Genomic DNA, 18,739 nt, shown 5'->3' with positions numbered 1-18,739 from the left:
TTTCACAGCCCTCTCCCTCTCTGTCTTTCCCACACCGAAGGACCAGTGCCACCTCCCCTCGCGCTGCAGCGGCTCCCCACCTCTCAGCAGCCTTGTTTCAGGTCTCTAGTTCCTGTAACTACTTAAAAGTCTCACATATCTGTATTTATGGGATTAGAGCATTACATAAACTGAGCTCTGAATTTTAAACAGGCTTTGCCCCTGCCTACTTCTGGAGACATTTCACTGCTTCAGCTGTTACTAGCACAAACAAGTTACACATGCACATTTTCTTTGATGTCCAAATTTAGGTTGCAGGAAAGGTGCCAGAAATTATGTCAGCAAAGAGAGAAGTTTTCTAGCAGCAGAAGTACAAGGGAAGCAGCAGTAGCACAAACTTCTCCACTCTACTAAATAAACTTTGAAAACTGAGAAACAGGCCTTCCCTCCTGAAATTTCTTCAGAGACGGGTGCGCTCGCACAGCCCCTCTGTAACATGGCATTTCTGAGACCGCAAATTGGGGGCAAGCTGGCACCTCCTGCATTCCTGGTCTCTGATGCTGACACCAGCTTCTGGATACCAACCTGAGCGCAGTCGGCCATTAAATCATAATTACAGACTTCCGAGCAGGATAGGACACTCATTTTCTGCCTCACCTTCAATTCCTTTGGCCCACCATTTCCCCCGGCAACTAAACTAGAACTCAACTCCCTCCCCTTCTACTTGCTCAGTCCCTGAGCTATAAATCACAAGCAAGACTGAGCAAATACGCGACTTGGAGGGACACAGCAAAGCATGAGCCTCAACTCTGCACGTAAAAGCAGCAGTTCAGGTCCTACGGCACCTCTTGAACAGACCTGGCAGCAGCGCTGAGCTGAGATACTCCAGGGAACGCACCTCCCAGTACGTGCTCGCGGCGGCTGCTGCTGAGCACACCAGATCGGCTCTGTTTGCCCATGCAATGGCTGTACCGGGGCTTACATCTTTGGAAAGCATTTTGGGATCAGCTGTCACATTAAGAAAACGTATTTAAAGATTTGTACATGTCTAAAAGGCGCCTATTTACAATAAATATTTGAGTTAATGAATTTCCAACCCATTTGCTTCAGTCTCTTATCTCTTCACTTTGGAAGAAAGGGCCCTTATCAAAACACACAAACTGGCTGAAGATATGTAGTTAAGTAAAATGCATTGTATTGACCTCAGGGCTTCAAATTATTAAAAGCAAAGAAACCTTTTCTAGGCAGAGAGGAAAGGCAGAACAATTAATTTGGACTACCCAGCTCAAATCAGTGCATAAGTCTCCACTCTTATCCTGCTGGAACATAAAACTGACTAATCTGTGCTCAGCACCTGGAGGGAAACACATTAAACCCTCAGAGAAAACATGAATTAAAATCCCAGTGAGAAAGAAATAAAAAAATCAGCATGTCTTCGTTGCCTTTTTTTTTCCATTCTTCTCCTCTGTATTTAAAGTATTTTCACAATTGCGGAATAAGAGTATCAAACAAGATAATGTTGATATATTGGCAGATTCAGAACAGATATAAGGTAATGGTTTGAAACATCTGACAAAATTCCTACAGCCATCTTTTAGGTCCACAAGACAAAGAAAAGTACCGTCAGACACAGCCTGACCTTGTGTCCAGCTAATTTTTATCTAAGTGATTGAATGAAGCTATATTGTAGAAAAATTAACATCTCAATCTATCCCAATGAGTTACAAGTTGCAGAATCCATTTACTCTTCCACAGCTTACCCTTGGTTTTATGAAAGCTCATTAGAGTTTTGCTGCCATTTGTAACAGATGCCTACCCACGTTTTTCAGAAATCAGGAAGGGGAGGAAAGAAATCTGACATAGAGGGATTCCAGCACAAACAACCCATGCGCTACTGCCTGAACCTGGGACTGCATCATTTCCCAGTGCTGTAACAGGACAGAAAATCCTCACTTTAAAGAAACTAAATTTTTGCTTCTAAAAGCTGCACTTACATTTCCTTGTTTGACAAGATGAGAGATCCTCCTTTTTTGGCCAGGAAACAAGGTAGTTAAATTATCTTCTGCCTTTTCTTCATTTCCTTCCTCTTTGGATAGCTGGAAAACAAAAGAATAAGCTTCCAAAACTGAATAGACTGGAAGATCCCTCTCAATTAAAAAGTCTGAAAAGTCTCCTTTCAAGTTAACAGAAAGTCCCTGCAGGTGAGAACAACACGTGGTCAGCTGCTGAATTACTAAAACAAACCTTGTTTTGAACCCAAGAGCCACCAATGAAGCCACCGAAGAGCAGCATTACAGTTCCCACCCAAGCAGTCGCTCCACGAGCTGTGCCCTAGGCAGCACTGGCATGATTCAGGACAGCCCCTACCCACCACGACAGACTTGAACACCCTCCTCCCGCAAGCTTTTCCACACACCTCCTTTCATAGCATTCTTAAAATCCAGGGGGTTTGGGTTTGGCGTGGGTTTTTTTCTAAGAACCTGGGAGCTGACTCATTTCTGCCCTTGTATAACATGCTGCCAGAGCAGGTCCTGAAAACCTGCTTGACACTAAACCACGGTGCCCCCACTCCACGTTTCCAGTTTTATCCACAACCATATCTGCAGAAAGGCCGCGGTGACAAATCCCCAGGTGACACATCTGTACGGCCAGAAACCCACAAGGAAATAACAGCACCTCTCCAGCTAAACCTACTTCTGAGCCAACATCTCAGACTTGCTCCCGTGGGCGGGGGGAACCACTTTAAAATCTTCTTTTGAATTGGACTCGGCTGTTTGTTTATACAAAACACACTTCACAAGTTTATTTTTCAAAACTAGCTGCTCTCCAGTCAATCTTGCTTTCAGTTTTCCAACACAGCCTCTGGCAAAGCGCTTAGCAGAGATGAGCCTGGCAGTCTCTTAGAAATTCAGCAACAGAGCTGAAGGCTAGATTTGGGGATGAGCTCAGCCTCCGCTCAGGCTGAGCTTGTGTTCGTCGCCACAAGGGCATTCTGGATGAGCTCTTCACACTGAATCACTTCACTCTCTAGGAACTCAGTAAATCTGTTAATTCAGTTACATCCCTAATAAACTCTCTCACAAAGCAAACCTTCCCGGTGGAAAAGTCCTGCACTGCCTGCAAGTACCTTCCCTCCAGACTAGAACATCACTGAGACCAAACGACAAGGGCCCCATCTACATTATCCACAAACAATTATCTCCAATTATCCACCTACAATTATTCCATAAACAAGAAAAAAAAACCCAACTCCCCGTGACCCATCCCACCCACCAGAAACACAGCGGGGAAGCAGGCACCTACTTACAAACACCCATCTCTCAAAGAAGAACCTTTCTGCTTGTTCCTCCCTTTCCAAAACGGGGGGAAATTCAATTTCAGTGCAGGGATATAAGGTAAAGCGCGTGCAAAGGAAACACACAGGGCTGCTGACAGCCGAACATTGCCACTCCATGCCAGAATTAACTGTTTGCAGTGAGTGGCAGCCCCTGGTTCAGCACTTTCTGAATTCAGCCCATTTTGAATCACCCCGTATTTGGAAAGCTCAAAACGGATTAGTATTTTCCCGCTACACACTGTGTGCCCTTATACTATTTTCACTTAAACCAAGCAATTTGAAGAAGCAAAGCCAAAAATAAAGCGCTGATTCCTAGCTGGGAATTACACTAAACACTGAAGAAAGAACAGGTGAATTTTAAACAAGCAAAATCAAGTAATGTTTAATAGTTCAGAAGAAAATCATTACACTCAACTGCTTTATATAGTTTCTTCTGCCAAGGCATTTCATGAGTGTAAAAAAAGGTCTTTGCTTGTCCGCAACACAGACTTCTCTCTGAACAGATCAGGGACATTATTGCAACAGAGAGTTCAGCAAAAAGCTTTAATAGTCCACCTATTCTTTTCAAAAATGGGCTCTCCTCCCCACGCTGCAGATCCCGGCTCACTTTGTCCTCCACACACAGATGGTCATGAATGGAAGAATTTTGTTGATGGCCACTTCACCCACCCAACTAAGAAAAGCCTGAAAACCAGCACCAATTTCTGAAGCTGTTTCAAAGTCAACAAACAATCGTACCAGGAGAAACGGTCTTTCCACCACGCAGTCGCATGGTTCCTGCTGCACTCATCCTGCCCCTCCTTCAGATCAATAATCATAGAATCATAGACTGGTTTGGGTTCAAAGGGACCTTAGACCTCACCCAGTGCCACCCCCTGCCCTGGGCAGGGACACCTCCCACCAGCCCAGGTTGCTCCAAGCCCCGTCCAACCTGGCCTTGAACACCTCCAGGGATGGGGCAGCCACAGCTTCTCGGGGCAACCTGCCCCAGGGGCTCACCACCCGCACAGGCAACAATTCTTCCTAATACCTAATCTAAATCTCCCCTCTTCCAGTTGAAAGCCATTCCCCCTCGTTTTATCACTACATGCCCTCGTAAAAAGTCCCTCCCCAAATACAATAATCCCAAAGGGGGTCTTGCTGTGTTCAAAGGGGTCTAAACTGGAACACACTGGAAGCCCTGATGGCGTCCCAGTACCTCCACTATCTTTTGTATGCAGAATAGCTGCAGCTGACACCACTCAGTAATTCCTTGAATAGACACACTCGACCTTTGGTGCCGCCAGTCCCCCAGCACACAGAGGGCACCCGATTTTGCCGCTATGCCTCTCAGGTAATACAGCTGATTCAGCAATGCCGGTACATCCACACTGCAGTCAGATGTGCCAGACAGGTAATACAAGGTTGGGATGTTTTCTCAACATTGCCAAATTTATCGTCTTTTTCTTTTTTAAAGCTCTTTCCAATCCAACTCCCTGAACCCCTGCTCTGTACACAAGCAAAATCATCCCACCCAGAAAACCCAGGCGTGCTGGGTGGGACAGCAAGTCAAACAATCCTGCCCGTGCACGGGCAGCCGCTCCTGGGATCGAGGGTTTGCTCTCGCTGCCCAGTTGAACACAGATGTCGGAAGATGAAGGACAAGTTTTGTCTGCTCCTACTTCCCTGCCTCAGAGGCTGTTAGAGGATCGCTGCCAGCAGCAGCTTTCCAGCCTTTTACACTGGCTCCGTTCTGTTTCAGTCTTTGAAAAGGAGGGTCTTGCGTCCTCGGGGACCACTGCACAGTCCCCGGCAGAAGGCTTTTTATGTAAATGCTGTCTTTTTACCTCCTTATTCTGAAACACCTTGTACCTTTTGAAGAAATTTTACCCTCTGTTTCTTATTTGTGCCACCTATAAGGTACCAGAGATCCTCATAAAATACCTGCTGTATGCATTTAAAATGGGAAACAGTAATTTGGGGAGTCTCCGAAGAGTCCAGTGCCAACTACATCGACTTGCACCAACACATTGTCCTCGTTCTACCTGCCACTATGTTCCTTAAACTATGCTGCAATAAGATGGCATTGCCCAGATTAGCAAAGTCGGATTAGCTTTGAAGCACCCACAACAAACTCTCCGAAGCCTTTTCTCCAGCCACCCAGGCCACCGTGGTTCTTAGGCCAGATGGAGACTGAAGTCACTGCTAACCCTGAAAGCTAAAGGCATTCCACACAAAAGGCAATTGAATCCTTACATTTCACAGCAGCTTTCAATTCAGCAGGTAAATTCAGGCGCAAACTCTTCAAAGCACTCAGGCATGACAAGGATGAGATTCTTCCAACATGGAGTCTCCCTCCATAGCCCTCTTCAGCTACTTAAAATAAGCAACACCACTAAACTAAACCAGAATCCTTTCACATTTAGACGTGCGAGAATCAACCAACCGAACCAGCATTACCTGTTTCCTCAGCCTTCCCTTGTCTTCAGTTTTCACATCTGTAGATTCATTAAAAATCCTGAGACACTCTTCCATTGGATCTGACTCAAAGTCCAAGTCTTTCTCAAGGATGGAATAATCAATGTCATCAGATGTTGAGGAAGACGACGATGACTTTGACAACTTCGAGCGCTTCACTTTCTTTCTCCCTTCATTTTCACTCTCAGAATCTGAATCACAGTCATCGCCATCCGAGTCCGAGCTCACGTCAAGTAACGCAGACGGCAAAGGCCGGCCTTTGTCATCATCGTCCCCACTCTCATCACCGAACAGGTCAACGTGACTCAAACTCCGTTGCTTCCGACCCTTCTTTGGATCTCCTTTGTCTGTAGAACCGACTTTTTCTTTCTTTCGCTCCAGTGCTGGAGTCTTGGTCCCTTTCTCTTTGTTTTTATGACCAGAGCTTTCCTTACCATTTTTCAAGTCAGCTGCTTTCAGTTTGGAGTCCTTCTTGCTGCTCCCCAGCTTCTCCGTACTAGAGCCTTTGATGACAACCTCGCTCTTGCTTTTCCCTGAACTACTGCTGGCGGACTTGGACTTTTCTTTCTTATGGCCATCTACTTTTTCTGACTTCTGTTTTTCAGTTTTCTTTACATTCCCATCAGTTTTTACTTTGACATTTTTATCTTTACAGTTTTTCTCTTCATTCTTAGTTTTTAATTTTTCTTCTTTCTTGAGCACTTTGTCTTTTTCTGTATTTTTACTTTTCTCCTTCTTGCCAACCTCACTGAGGCCAGGTGTTTTACTAACATCTGACTTCTTCCTTTTTGTTTTGTCTTTTGAGTCTTTGTTTTTATTTTCAATTTCTTGGTCGTTCTTACCAGAACACAATTTTGCTGCTTTCGCATTCTTGTCTGATAAGTTTTTGGCAAGATTTTTCTGTGAACTTGGAAGGTCCTCCATGCCATAATGTGCTGCTGCTTCTTTGCTATCCTGGGAAGCAAAGTCATCCAGTTTGGTGCTCTGCTCTTTGTTGGATAACCCGTCATTTGATTCACTTTCAGAACCAGCTTTTGATTGTGAACTAACAGAAGTTGGCTTATATTCCGCATCAGCCTCATCTTCAGAGGAGGAGAACCTGGCATACACTTCATAGTCATCGGGTACTTCACAGAGCTTCTTTCGCGATGGAGAATAAGATTCCTCATAACTAGACACCCTACCTCTTTTGGACCCCTTTGGCTCCTTTGCTGTGGCTTTGCCCAAAAGCCTGGCTGAGTAATTTGAAAGCGGGTCATATTCCAAGTCTGTAGAAGGCTTAGAGTCATCAATCACATATTTATTGTTAGTGACGGTGCTACTGTATTTTTTATTCTGTGCTATAGCCTTGGGAACATATTCCAGTGAGCTACCTTTAGATCGGGAAGTATCCAAAGTGTATTTACTTGACCGGCTAGCAGCAGCGAGAGGAGTAGGGTTGTAGTCCGAGTTATTATTAAAGTTGTAGCTACCTGGATTATATTCTAAGGAGGTAAATGAATCATTTTGTGTCCCAGCAGCTGACACGGGTGTATTCGAAACAAGCGAGGAGGTCTCTGAAGCGCTAAACTCCTTTGTCGTTTCAAGCAGCTCCTCATACTTTTTCTGCTCTCTCTCAACTTCGTTTTTGACCGCCTCGATGGCCTTGTTGACCAGCTCCAGCTCCAGAATACCAGGTGTCACATCTGTAATGTCAGCCAGACCGCCATCCTCCGCCTCCAGCGAGGGCCTTGGAAGCTCTGGATTGTAGGGATCATAGCCCCGCTCTGTAAAAGAGAAGGAAAAAATAATTTATTGCCAGCAATTTACGTAAAATTTTCTTTGGAGAAAATTTTTTAAAAAGGTCTTTTTAAAGTCTGCTCTCATCAAAACCCAATACTGAAAGACACTACCGAAAGCCATGTTCTCAGCACCACAGAATAGACTTCTGATACCGAAAGCCACCAGTGACATTCTCTGGCAGGTGTGTGGCTAGACTAGATTTTATAAACTACTCACGGGCCTTAAGGACTAAAGATCTATTAACAAAGTGCTTTTATTACTCATGGAAAAGCTCTATAAATTAAGTATTCTTCAGGGCACTAAAGAATAATCACTGTATTAGGACCAAGAGGAGCTGAGTACGTGGAGAATTATCTGCTTAATTCAATAAAGTGAGCAAGGGAAGAAAGAGGATTCCAGTATGAAAACTGTGGATTAGGTTCTCATTTATCGATGCCAATGCCTAAAGCCTGCTAAAAGCCTCCAATATTCCTCACAGCCCAGTATTTCTCCTGGAAGCTAAAGGAAAATCAGTCTTGTTTGGACTGACAAACGGAGTGCTGCTATTAAGAAAAAACTACAGGTCCAAAGGCAACACAACCCAACCGCACAGAACAACCACCAAGACAGGAACATTAAACACCCAGATCTCCAATCTGACGTTTCTCTTTTCAGACAAGTCCCTTCGGTGGCATCTCTTACACAGGACTGCGAACAGAGGATACGCTTTGACTACACCGCACGGCTCCTCCGACCACAGCTCCACGGGACAGATTTTGATGAGTGATGGTCCACCTTATGGAACTGTATGGAAACACCAGAGCAACCTGTCCAAGGGAAAACTGACAACTAAAGCTCACCATGTAACGGTCATCTTGAAAAGGACACGGGAGCAGTTGTCACAAGCATAAACACTCTCCACTTTTTGCCATGGTATCCCAAACTCTCCCACCTACCTTTGCAACTCATGGTGAAACAGAAGGGAAAAGGACATCATTCATGCACATGTGCTGAACGACAGGCACCCTGCTCGCCAAAGAACAGGCAGGGAAAGAACTTCACTTTGGAAAACTAGAATAGAATGGAAGAACCCAGCAATAAAGACAACTGCATTTAGCAAGCTAACAGAAGCCACAAGTATGTTAACGACTGTTTTTTCACTTTGAACAGTTTTCAGTCCTTGTTTTATCATAGTGTCTCTGGATGCTGCCATTCCAGAGGAACGTTTTGTTCGTGGCTGCAAGGACAGTAGTAAAACTGGCTTTCCAACATGAATATGTAGAAGAACAAAACAGTAAGCAGAGATAAAAGATTGAAAGAAAAAAAACCAACACCAAACCAAACTCTCAGGTCTAACAGGGATCACATATATGTAACAGCCAGAAACGAATAGTATTTACAGGAGTCATTTCTACCATTCTCACAAGACTGAGTCTTCTCTTGGTTGTTTTTTTTTGTTGTTGTTGATTTTCTTGGGGGGTGGGGGGGCTGGGGGGGGGGGGTGGTTTTTTTTTTTTTTTTTTTTTTTTTTCCTTTTGAGAGGATCTGTGAATGCACAGCTCCCTTAGGTAATAAGAAAAGAACCTGTCTAGCAGTCAGCAGAACTAGCCTCCAAGCAAGCAGAATAATAGAGAGATTGGGTTAAAATAAAGGCAGTGATTTCATAAAACAGCTTTTACCCCCTTGGGTCTGCAAAGTTTTTTCCAAACCAATTAACTCCTGATTGAGCAGGGACTCTGGGCAATCGCGGCATGATGTCACCATCTTCCAAAGGACAGTCAGAACTGTACTCAGGACCAGAAATGTGGGAAAAAGGAATGAGGCGATATATTTCTGTAACTAGCTCCCCCTCCACCTATTGCAAAAGTGCTTTACATCCACCACACAAAGAGCATTTCCAGAATTAGTGTCTGCTCTTCCCCATTAAGACGCCCAGCACAGCTCACACCCTGAGGGAGAGAGGGAGGGAGAAGGTGGCAAACCAGAGCATCTCAGCAGATGGTGTACACTGGACAGACTGGTATCCAGAGTCTAGTTAGAAAAAGAAACCACATAGAAACGCAGGTAACATGGAAAAAACAGGAACAAACCTAGATGCAAACAGCAGCATCATCAAGGCTAGGATACATACACAGATTAAGAAAATACTTAGGTATAAATTAGCCTAACAACTGATAAAGAACAGAGAGCCCTCCATACCCACCACCTCCTTTCTCACCACTTTGCAAAACATCGAGTCCATAATGGTAGAGAAGACCACTGCAGTGAAGTCTGGAGGAGTCAGCTATTACCCTCTAACTCAAGTTGGAGAGCTAAAATTTAGCCCAAGCGTTGTTAGGGGAACAGCTGAAAGCTTGATAGTTCATGCAGAGATAAGTATTAGGTGGCCTATAAACAAACAGAGGCAAGAACACAGTCTGAAACTAAAGACCTGCCAAAATAAAAATAAAACCAAAACCACTACCAATACCAGGAATAAAAACCCACCCAAATTACACAAAAAACACCTTGTCCATGCAGAAAAGCAAACTATTTTAAATATATTAGGATACAGGGAAAGTAGAAGGCAACCTAAGCACAGACCTGGTGTCTGATTCTCTGCTGTTCATCTACAGTATAAAACTAATTGGCACATTTTCTTTCAATGGAATGACCAGATGTAAAAATAAATTATAATCTCTGAGAATGCCAGCAGGCTTTGAGATATTGGCATGAAAGAGCTCTTCTGTAGGTGTGTAGGAGTCCTGATGGATTACCCAAGCGACGCTGATCAAAGGCTCCCTTTTCCATGAAAGACACCTGTGTAAGTGGATTCCGCGATACTAACAAGGACTGTCACCTTTGGCCACCACGCATTTGCAGATAATGTAGTGGAAACACCACCAGAAGGGGATTTTATATATGTCTACACATGCACACATACACACACCTGGTGTGAGCAGACACAGGCAGGACGCCGGAACAACCACAAAACCACAGATGAAATGCAAAGGGTAAATTTAATTTCGATACCTCGCGAACTGGTGGATCTCCGAAGCGGTAGCGGAGCAGAGGCATGCAAGCGGGAACGCAGGCACCGCAGAGCGAGAACGTCCTTGCTAGGGAGATTTTCCTCGCTAGTGAGCAAGAGAGTCCCAACCTGCTGTTCTCGCCTGTATTTCAGGGATTCAAGCAGACGTAGTTGTCCAGTGTGCTTTGATCTCTCCGACAGCAGGGCAGGAATCTCAGGCACGTTCGATAAGGTACCTCCGAGTCCATCACAGGCCTACGTTATCTAAGCACAGATGTTCTACTTGTCAAGCACATGAGACTAAACAACGATTAGTGTGATATCTATGTTTTCCAACACCCCAGGTGTGAGTCACTTGAGTGTGTTTACAATCCTCCTCACCAATCTTCAGTTACTTTCCCACACGCACATATATACACACCCCCCCCAGAGTCAAAGATATTAAATATATCTGAAATCAGGCCACCTTTTCAGATGCCTATTTATACCCCTAGGAACCCAGGAGAGGAAAGGGTCTCTGGGATGTCTGAGCCCAGTCTCAGGCAGGCAGGCACCCAGCTACAACCACACACCCCTTCTTACGACCTGCACATAAGATTCAAAGGAGTCGTCTTCAGCTTTTGCATGTATTCCTCTCCATTTCAAACACTAACGTGAATACCCACAGCATAAAGAAAGATCACTACAAGATGAACTATGCTGGTTTTGCTATTCTGGTATACAAGACGTCTGCGGTATTTCAGCTGAAGCAAACTGCGCGAGAGAGCACCACGTAGTGAAATAATTCTTTTTGGATGGCTGTAAAATTGAGAGTCTACACTGTCCTTTGAGAATCACGAGATAATGAGACTTGAGATGACAACTCCTCATAGGATTGTGAACTAAACTGCTATCAGGACACTCTTTAAAATACAAACTATTTTAATAAATTAATGTACCTCAGATATATGAAATAGTCCTTCTGAGACACAAAAAGGTGAAGTTAACATCAACACTATACAAAACAAGGTATTAATAATTTACATAGGACCTCGGGGAACAATTTGTTTAACCTAGAACTACTTTAGAATACACCAAAATGAACTGCACTTAAATCAGCCATTTTGGCACAGAGTATATAGAAGCGCAAAAAAAGATTCTTCAAAAAAACCCAAGGCTGATTGTTTTTTTCCTGGTTACAGTCATGCTGGTTCTAGGAAACGAGGCCTCAGTTTTGAGGTGGAGCTGTTTTATTACAGAGCTTCTACAAGCTAGCGACTCCTTGCTGTACACTGGTCCTTCTAGTTTGTGCAACAGGCAAAGGCAGTAAACAAAGCCTGACATTAAATGAATAATGGGAGCACAAGGTCACCTGTTTGATGTCAAAACTTATTTTACAGTGAATCATTCTGCAGAAAAATATGTCCTTTCTTTTTTTTTTTTTTTTTCCCAAACACCCTACCAGAACACATACTTTAGATGCTTTAAATACAGAAAAGCCCAAACGTATGACAGGTACTGGTTGTTGTCAACCTGCAGGTTTTGGAAGAGGAGTCAAGCACTTGCACACATGTGGGACACGGACGACAACTACCTGCCTTCCAGATATAACGCTGAGTTGCTAAGCAGCAGCAGCTGCTGCTAAACAAAAAGCAGGCAAAAATTAGAAACTTCCAAATTTACTGCAATTAGGATCTCAGAAGGGAAGGGTTTGCTGGGCAAGCTGCAGAGGGACCAGCACCAGCCAAAAGACAGCAAACATTTTCAAGACCCGCCGCTGCTGAAGTCACCCATTTTCCCGGCTCACCTGGAGCTGGCAACAAAAGGTGCATTCCTTGGGAGATGGGGAAGGTGAGAGCTGTTGAGAGACCTCTTTGTAGAGGGGTGGGGGGAAGGCATTTTTATTTTAACGTCATCAGAACAGCTTTGTTAGCTTAACAGCTTGCCTGTGTTTACAGTGCCAGTACTTAGCAAATGGACAACCTTTGCGATTACAGAAAAATTATCACCACTGGAAAATTATTTTAAGCTTTTCTTTTAATGCCTCACAGAAGATACAGTGGTTCTCAAGAACAGAATGTTTCCAAAAGGCTTCACCAGCAGCTGAGTTTTCCTACTCTTCAGAATTAAAAGCGCAAAAGAAATGACAGTTTTTGGTGCAGACCTCATTTGCGAATACCCAAAGAAAATTTCCAACAATTAATTTAACAATAATATCCAACCACTTGGAAATAATTAACACTGAGATTTAAAATAGTACATTTCAAATAATTATCCAGAGTAAATGGGTTAGGAGGGCAGGTAAGAGGAGCTAAAAGAAATGTTTCTTCAACTTTAAATATATCCCTAGTCCTAATCATTATTTTTACTCTTTCTTTTGCTTTTTAAATTGTAAATTTAATTATTAAAATTAAGTATTAAAAGCATAGAGAACCTTATGCTGGTCTAAGAACATCAGGGAAGCAAGGTTTGAGGGTATTACATCCAGTACAATCCAAGCTGGCCTCCCTCTACGCACTTGGATTTGTTATTCCACGAGAGGTATTTGATGCCACAGTGTCAAAGTACATCATGAACCAACACGGTCATTTCTTTAGTGGAAAAAAGGAAGCAAATATGAGAAAAGAGAGTCTTATATTAGCAAGGCTGAAAAAAGTTTGAACAGTCATCCATCACCCTGTGGTATTTTTAAACCTGCTGTGACAAAGTCTGCTTAAGTTCAGAGTACAGTTTCACCAGATGTTCTCAGCCAACGCAAGTGCTCAGTGCCACTGAAGGACTATCTCCGTGGGCTGAAAGGCTTGACCAGGGGGCTCACAACCAGAATAAGGAGGGGTGGATCACACTGAGGGACAAGAGCGGCCAGACATCATCCTCGTACAAGCCATAAGCCGTTTTCTCAGGTCAGCTGCCCAAGACTGCTGACACACTGTGGCCGGAGAGGAGACACGGACCTGCCCGAGTGGGTTCAATCCAGCAAGGGAACAGCTCCAACACCGTCTGTGTCATTCCCGAGCAGGCAGCGGTATCAGGGAACGACTCACTCTGGTAGGAAACTCACTTTGAGCAGAGGATGTTAGGGGAACACCCCTCAAAGCAGCTCATAAAGCAACGTCCAGGGAAACAGTACACAGCTCATTTAATTCAAGAAAACAAAACTTGTGGAGTTTTGCCTCTGGCACAGCAGCAGAGGTACCTAAAAGGTCCCCAAGCCTACTAAATATGGTAGCTAAACCCTCTTGATAGCCTCACACACAGTCCTGGAGGGCAGCTGGGACCACCACTGCTTCACACAGCAACACTAGTTAAAACCGAGGATGCAAAAGCCAGAACAAGATGGTCTGGCCCATGCAAAAGACACCATTTACATCCCTCTATTGCCACAGTGATTTACAGCCCCATCCGCTCCGGTGCTAAAAGAACAGCAGTCAGCGAAGAGCATCAGAGGCTGTCAAGATCTGTGATAAATGTAATGTTTTCCTAAGGGGAAATCACACCATCGGTACATTTCTCCCATAACCTAGGAAGGGACGCGAGAAACATAACTGATGTATTTGCCAGAAGAAGGGCAGAAAGCAAAGGCTGGCACCCCAAATATCACGATTGCTCCCCAGGCTGCTACCCCGACCCCACAGCCTGTCATCACGCTGGCTACAAGGTGTCTCACCATTTTAAAAATCGATGATACATTATTCTGGATATTCAATGTTTGGATTCTTTGGAGATCTTTCCATTCCCTCTCTCATTTTAGCTTTAAAGTTATTCCTCAATATACAAGAAAAGTTGAAATTCTGTTTGGAAAAAAGAAAAAAATTAATGGAGACTTATTTTTTTCTGTTTCCGAGAAAAAGACAGACCAGAAGATATTTCCACATCTCCTGCGTAAGTGCTACATAAAGCTAAGGACCTACTGCAAAACTTAAGTAGTAGAGCACATCTTCTTTTCAAAGAAGCAGAAAAAAAAAAGAAATAAAAAAAAAGAAATACTTCAAGTATTCCAGTGTCTTTTTTTCCTCTCTATTCAACTCTGTCTTGAAAACTTACTTTGACAGCATGGTCACAAGCAGTAACACTACTCCTCACCCACCAGTCCCTTAATTTTCCAGCCTTTCTCTGGCGTGCTCAAGATAAGTTATCTTCTCAACACTTGTCTTATTTCTTTAACTATTTCAGGTGAAAAACTCCCATTTAAGAAAAAAAAAAAAAAAGAAAAAACCAACAGTATTTCAAATACAGGCACAACTGGACACTTTGAAAAACAAAGTCAAAAACTAAAGAAAAACACCTTTCAAGCTATATTACATTGAAAAACTTCAGCTGTGACTTACAAGGGACTAAAACCAAAACTCAAAAGTGGTTTTAAAACCTGTCCGGCTTTAGTTAACTCAAAAGCTGGAATTAATACTATGCAGCTCCTTTACTACTCAGACACCTGCAGCTCCACAGACTCTTTTAACCAGCGAACCCAACACACTCCCCAGTTCTCGGCACAGATCTTCTCTTTAATAAAAAGGCTGAACCTCACAGAGAAATGAAAATCCTTGTGCAACTAAACCCTCCAAAGAGGAGCTGAGGGTTTGTATTTTTTTGCATAGTCCATATATTTCAGAGGCAGATGCAGCCCTGAGGACCAAAGCCTCACATTAAATGAACAGCTAACACGTGAAAGCCTCTCTCAAGAAGGCACTTCTCTCGCAGCTGCTTCTTCACGTACTGCAACCCACACAAAAACACAACTTCACTCCACAGTTAAGTCAAAAACTTCAAAGAATTACCTGAGCTCCCCGCGGTTAATAAATATTGCAGATATTTGTTCATGCTGTACTTGAGGCTTTTAATATCTACTTGGTACTGCTAAGACACGCCGGCAAAAGCTTATGGCACAATACCGCTGACCATGTGCTGACACAGCACTTTCTGGGCTGCAGAGATAATTAGGGCAGGACTTACCAACCCAAAGTCCCGCCTTCACCCTCATTTACTCCTGAGTCAGATTGGGTTTTACTCGAGTGTCTGCAGGGGCTTTTTGACTGATTTCTTCTTTCCTAGCGCTACTACGATCACCTTGGGGAATTTTTTGACATCGTACTTTCCCCAACTGTACACGATGCTTTTTACTTGATTTGAGCAACCAAGTTGGTAAGCGCAGCAGGTTCCCAAACGGTGGGTGATCCCCAGCATTGTGCTAAGAGGTCCCCCTGTCCCGCCGGGACCCTCCCTGCCCCCAGCAGCACAATCCCCAGCCAGAGCCCAAGGCCACCCCACTTCTCCAGCCCCGCAGCCCACGCTCGGTCCCAGCAGGGCGGGAGGCTGCAGGCAGGGCAGGGAGACGGCCTGGCCCTGCCTGTTGGTGCCGACCTGCCACCTCTCCGCTATTACATGAGCCAACACGCAGCCCCGGCGCCTCCGACCCACCTCGCCCAGCACAGGGCAGCCCAGGGAAAAGCACTTTGGGAAAACCCAGGACTAGTGAATTGTGCTTTCCGCTCCTCCAGCACTATCGCAGCACCGCAGTGTTCAACTAGAGGAGGAAAAAGATAAAATATCAGAGTAAGGCAAGATATTCTACACTGGAGAGAGAAATCCTGTAAGAGCAGACAAAGGGCTCCTGGGGCGGGTGGAGAGGAGCCCCGGCAAACAAACGCTGGCACAACACTAGTGCTTTCGACACCCAGACAGGTCGCTGCACCTTTAGCCTTTAAAATCCTTCCGGCTTGACGGAGATTTGATCCCACCTCCTGCTCTTCATGTGTTTAACTGGAGTGAGGATGAGCCGCGTGCAAGCTCAGGGCCGAGTCTCCCCACAGCCACACTACCACTTGCAGAAAGACCAAAAAAGAGAAGTGCCCTGCCTGCCCTGCCAGCCCACACTGAAATCCCGACACATAAAGCAGCTGCACCTGCCCACCCACAGGAAAACTGCCATAACTGACAGTTTACTTCAACGACAAGAACTCCCTAACCGCTGGAAAGCCATGATTTACAAGAGAAGACACATCCTGACCTTACCGTCAAGTGGGTTTTCTATTCTTCATTTCAAAACTCAGTTAAAAAAAAACATCCACCGCTGACATTTTGGTAATTACTGGGGGGAAGCAGTCTTAGCAATGTGCTCCTCCCCCCACCCAGTTAATGGACTAGAGCACCCAACACCGAAGCACCCAATTTCTTCTCTCGGTGAAGAAATACCAAAGGCAGTTCATAAGTTTCCATTTCTCCTCATTCAATTTCCCTGTAGCAAATACAATAATAAAAGTTCTTTCCTACAAGAAGCTGATCTTGCACATCAACTACAGGAAGGAAAACGCAACTGTTAAAGACTCTTTTTCATCCATTCTACACACGGCATGAACGCATGCTGCAATTTAAGTAATACAAATGCAATCCCAGACAGTGCAGAGAGGCTGCTCCCACCAAACACGGCTGAATTTAACACACAGCCTCTTGGCAACGTGCTGCATGAGGAACCTGACCGGTGAAGACAATGCCCTCGATCCTACGGTGACGCATGGGCTGAGGATGATTAAAGCTGGGTTTTAACATTTAAAGAGCCACTTTAGGTTTTACCAAGTATCACTTTGCACAGCGTTTTATATACAAGTCACAGCATCCCACGTAGCTGCTCTTTGGCTTTGAAGAAGGGAGAAGTGAAGTGCCATCCTGCAGCAGTGACAGGATCAACAGAGTTAAAGCTGGGGAGATAAGCCCACGGATTTCTCCACACCTGACCTGGGCAAACAGGAGCCAGTGTTCCAGCAGCTTACTTGTGGGCTGAGTACCATAAATCAAAGAGAGGTGAAAATCCATCGCTGGATGGTACCACACAAACCCATCCCGTCACCTTTCAAAGATACAATCTAGATCAAATCTGCAAAGCCCTGCCCGTCCAAATAGAAAATCCATACAGCAAGAAAACCGCTCCACAAGCTTTGGACCAGACAAGAAAACTGCCGAGCAATTGCCAGTACGCATTGCTCTAGAATAAAGTATTTCAAGGCAGGGTGCTAAAAGCCTTGCTCTTCCCATTTCCCATTTCACGCTAACACAAGGATCAGAGCAGACAAAAAAGAACTCAGGCCTCCAGACCCAGACGTAGCTTTCTGCTCTGGGTTCAAAAAACATCCACCTCTTAAACATCTCCTGACAGCTACTATCAAACTCAGCAAACCAAAGAGCTGGTTTCCTTAAGATATTTATGAAGAGATGTATTACTCTTCTTTTATGTCTTTCAGCATACTCAGGACCTAGACTTTAAAGAGAGACCTATTTTTCTCCTCTACAGCTCTTGAAGAGATGCTTTTAGGACTGAAGGCAGTTCTTCCCTACTCACACAGCACGCTTTCAAAGCACTTCACGCGCATTCAATAATCTTTTCATCCTGCTCTGAAGCAGGTGGGTTTTAGTCATTTTGTAGATGGAAAAAGCACTTCAGCCAAGTCAGGATTAGAATTTTCAAACTCCAGATCCCTCCTCCTGCACAGGCTCACATCCCACTTCTCAGCCCACCAACAGCACTGTGGAAATACCACAACGGTCAGTGCATGCTACCGCCCCAGCACCTTCCCCAGCTTTCAGCCAGCACTGGATTTCCGCAAGCCTCCAGGTAGCCACACTCTTTTACCAGGCAGGCAGATACTTGCAGTAAAGACACTGGAACAGATTTCCCACGTGAAGTATAACACATTTCAGAACCCAGATCAAACGTGCCCTACAGACCCGTTGCATCACGCCAATTCCCTCCTCACCCGAGAAGTTTGTATTTTCTAAGCTGCTTTCAAAGGGGAAGAGAAAGGAACGCCTGCCACGTGCAAACAGCAGCAGATGGGGGAAAACTCAGCCCTCCTGCTGCTGGTCCCCTGACAGGCACAGAGGCCTCTTCCCCACTGTCTCCCAGTGGTTGAGACCATGAGAGAACCGTATGAACAATAAGAATAATCTATTTACAAGCATCTGAACACTACGCTCCACAGGAAGTATGGAACTGCAAGGGGGGTAAAGGAAAGGGGAACAGTGCTATGTCCCACAAATTCCTCTTTTCACCTCCTCGCTGCTCCATCTGGCACATGTCCACAGCCTCCTCCCACCATGGCCTGGCAAGGCCAGCTCCACCCCTAAGTTTTCAACTACTTTCAAGGCTACAGAAGATCTGCTAGGAGTTGTGAGGTTACTGCCAGTCCTTCGGTGATCCAAAAACATTAAAGTCAACGTCAGCCTTG

General features: G+C 44.7%; 1 protein-coding gene across 1 annotated transcript in view; it reads right to left on the bottom strand.

Moving 5' to 3' along the window:
• Positions 1 to 15,341, bottom strand: part of REXO1 (REX1, RNA exonuclease 1 homolog (S. cerevisiae)) — a 33,311-nt gene extending 17,970 nt beyond the window's left edge. The window contains exons 1-3 of the mRNA XM_009887827.1: positions 15,299 to 15,341; positions 5,756 to 7,539; positions 1,974 to 2,075 (exon numbers count right to left, since the gene is read on the bottom strand). Coding sequence (XP_009886129.1) covers positions 1,974 to 2,075; positions 5,756 to 7,539; positions 15,299 to 15,341 — 1,929 coding nt within the window. The remainder of the gene's footprint in view (positions 1 to 1,973; positions 2,076 to 5,755; positions 7,540 to 15,298) is intronic.
• Between the last annotated feature and the right edge of the window lie 3,398 nt (positions 15,342 to 18,739).

The sequence above is a fragment of the Charadrius vociferus genome, unplaced genomic scaffold, assembly GCF_000708025.1.
Source record: "Charadrius vociferus isolate BGI_N301 unplaced genomic scaffold, ASM70802v2 scaffold1640, whole genome shotgun sequence".
NCBI lineage: Eukaryota > Metazoa > Chordata > Aves > Charadriiformes > Charadriidae > Charadrius > Charadrius vociferus.
Note: the sequence above shows the minus strand (reverse complement) of the source record. Positions and strands in the feature narration are given on the sequence as shown.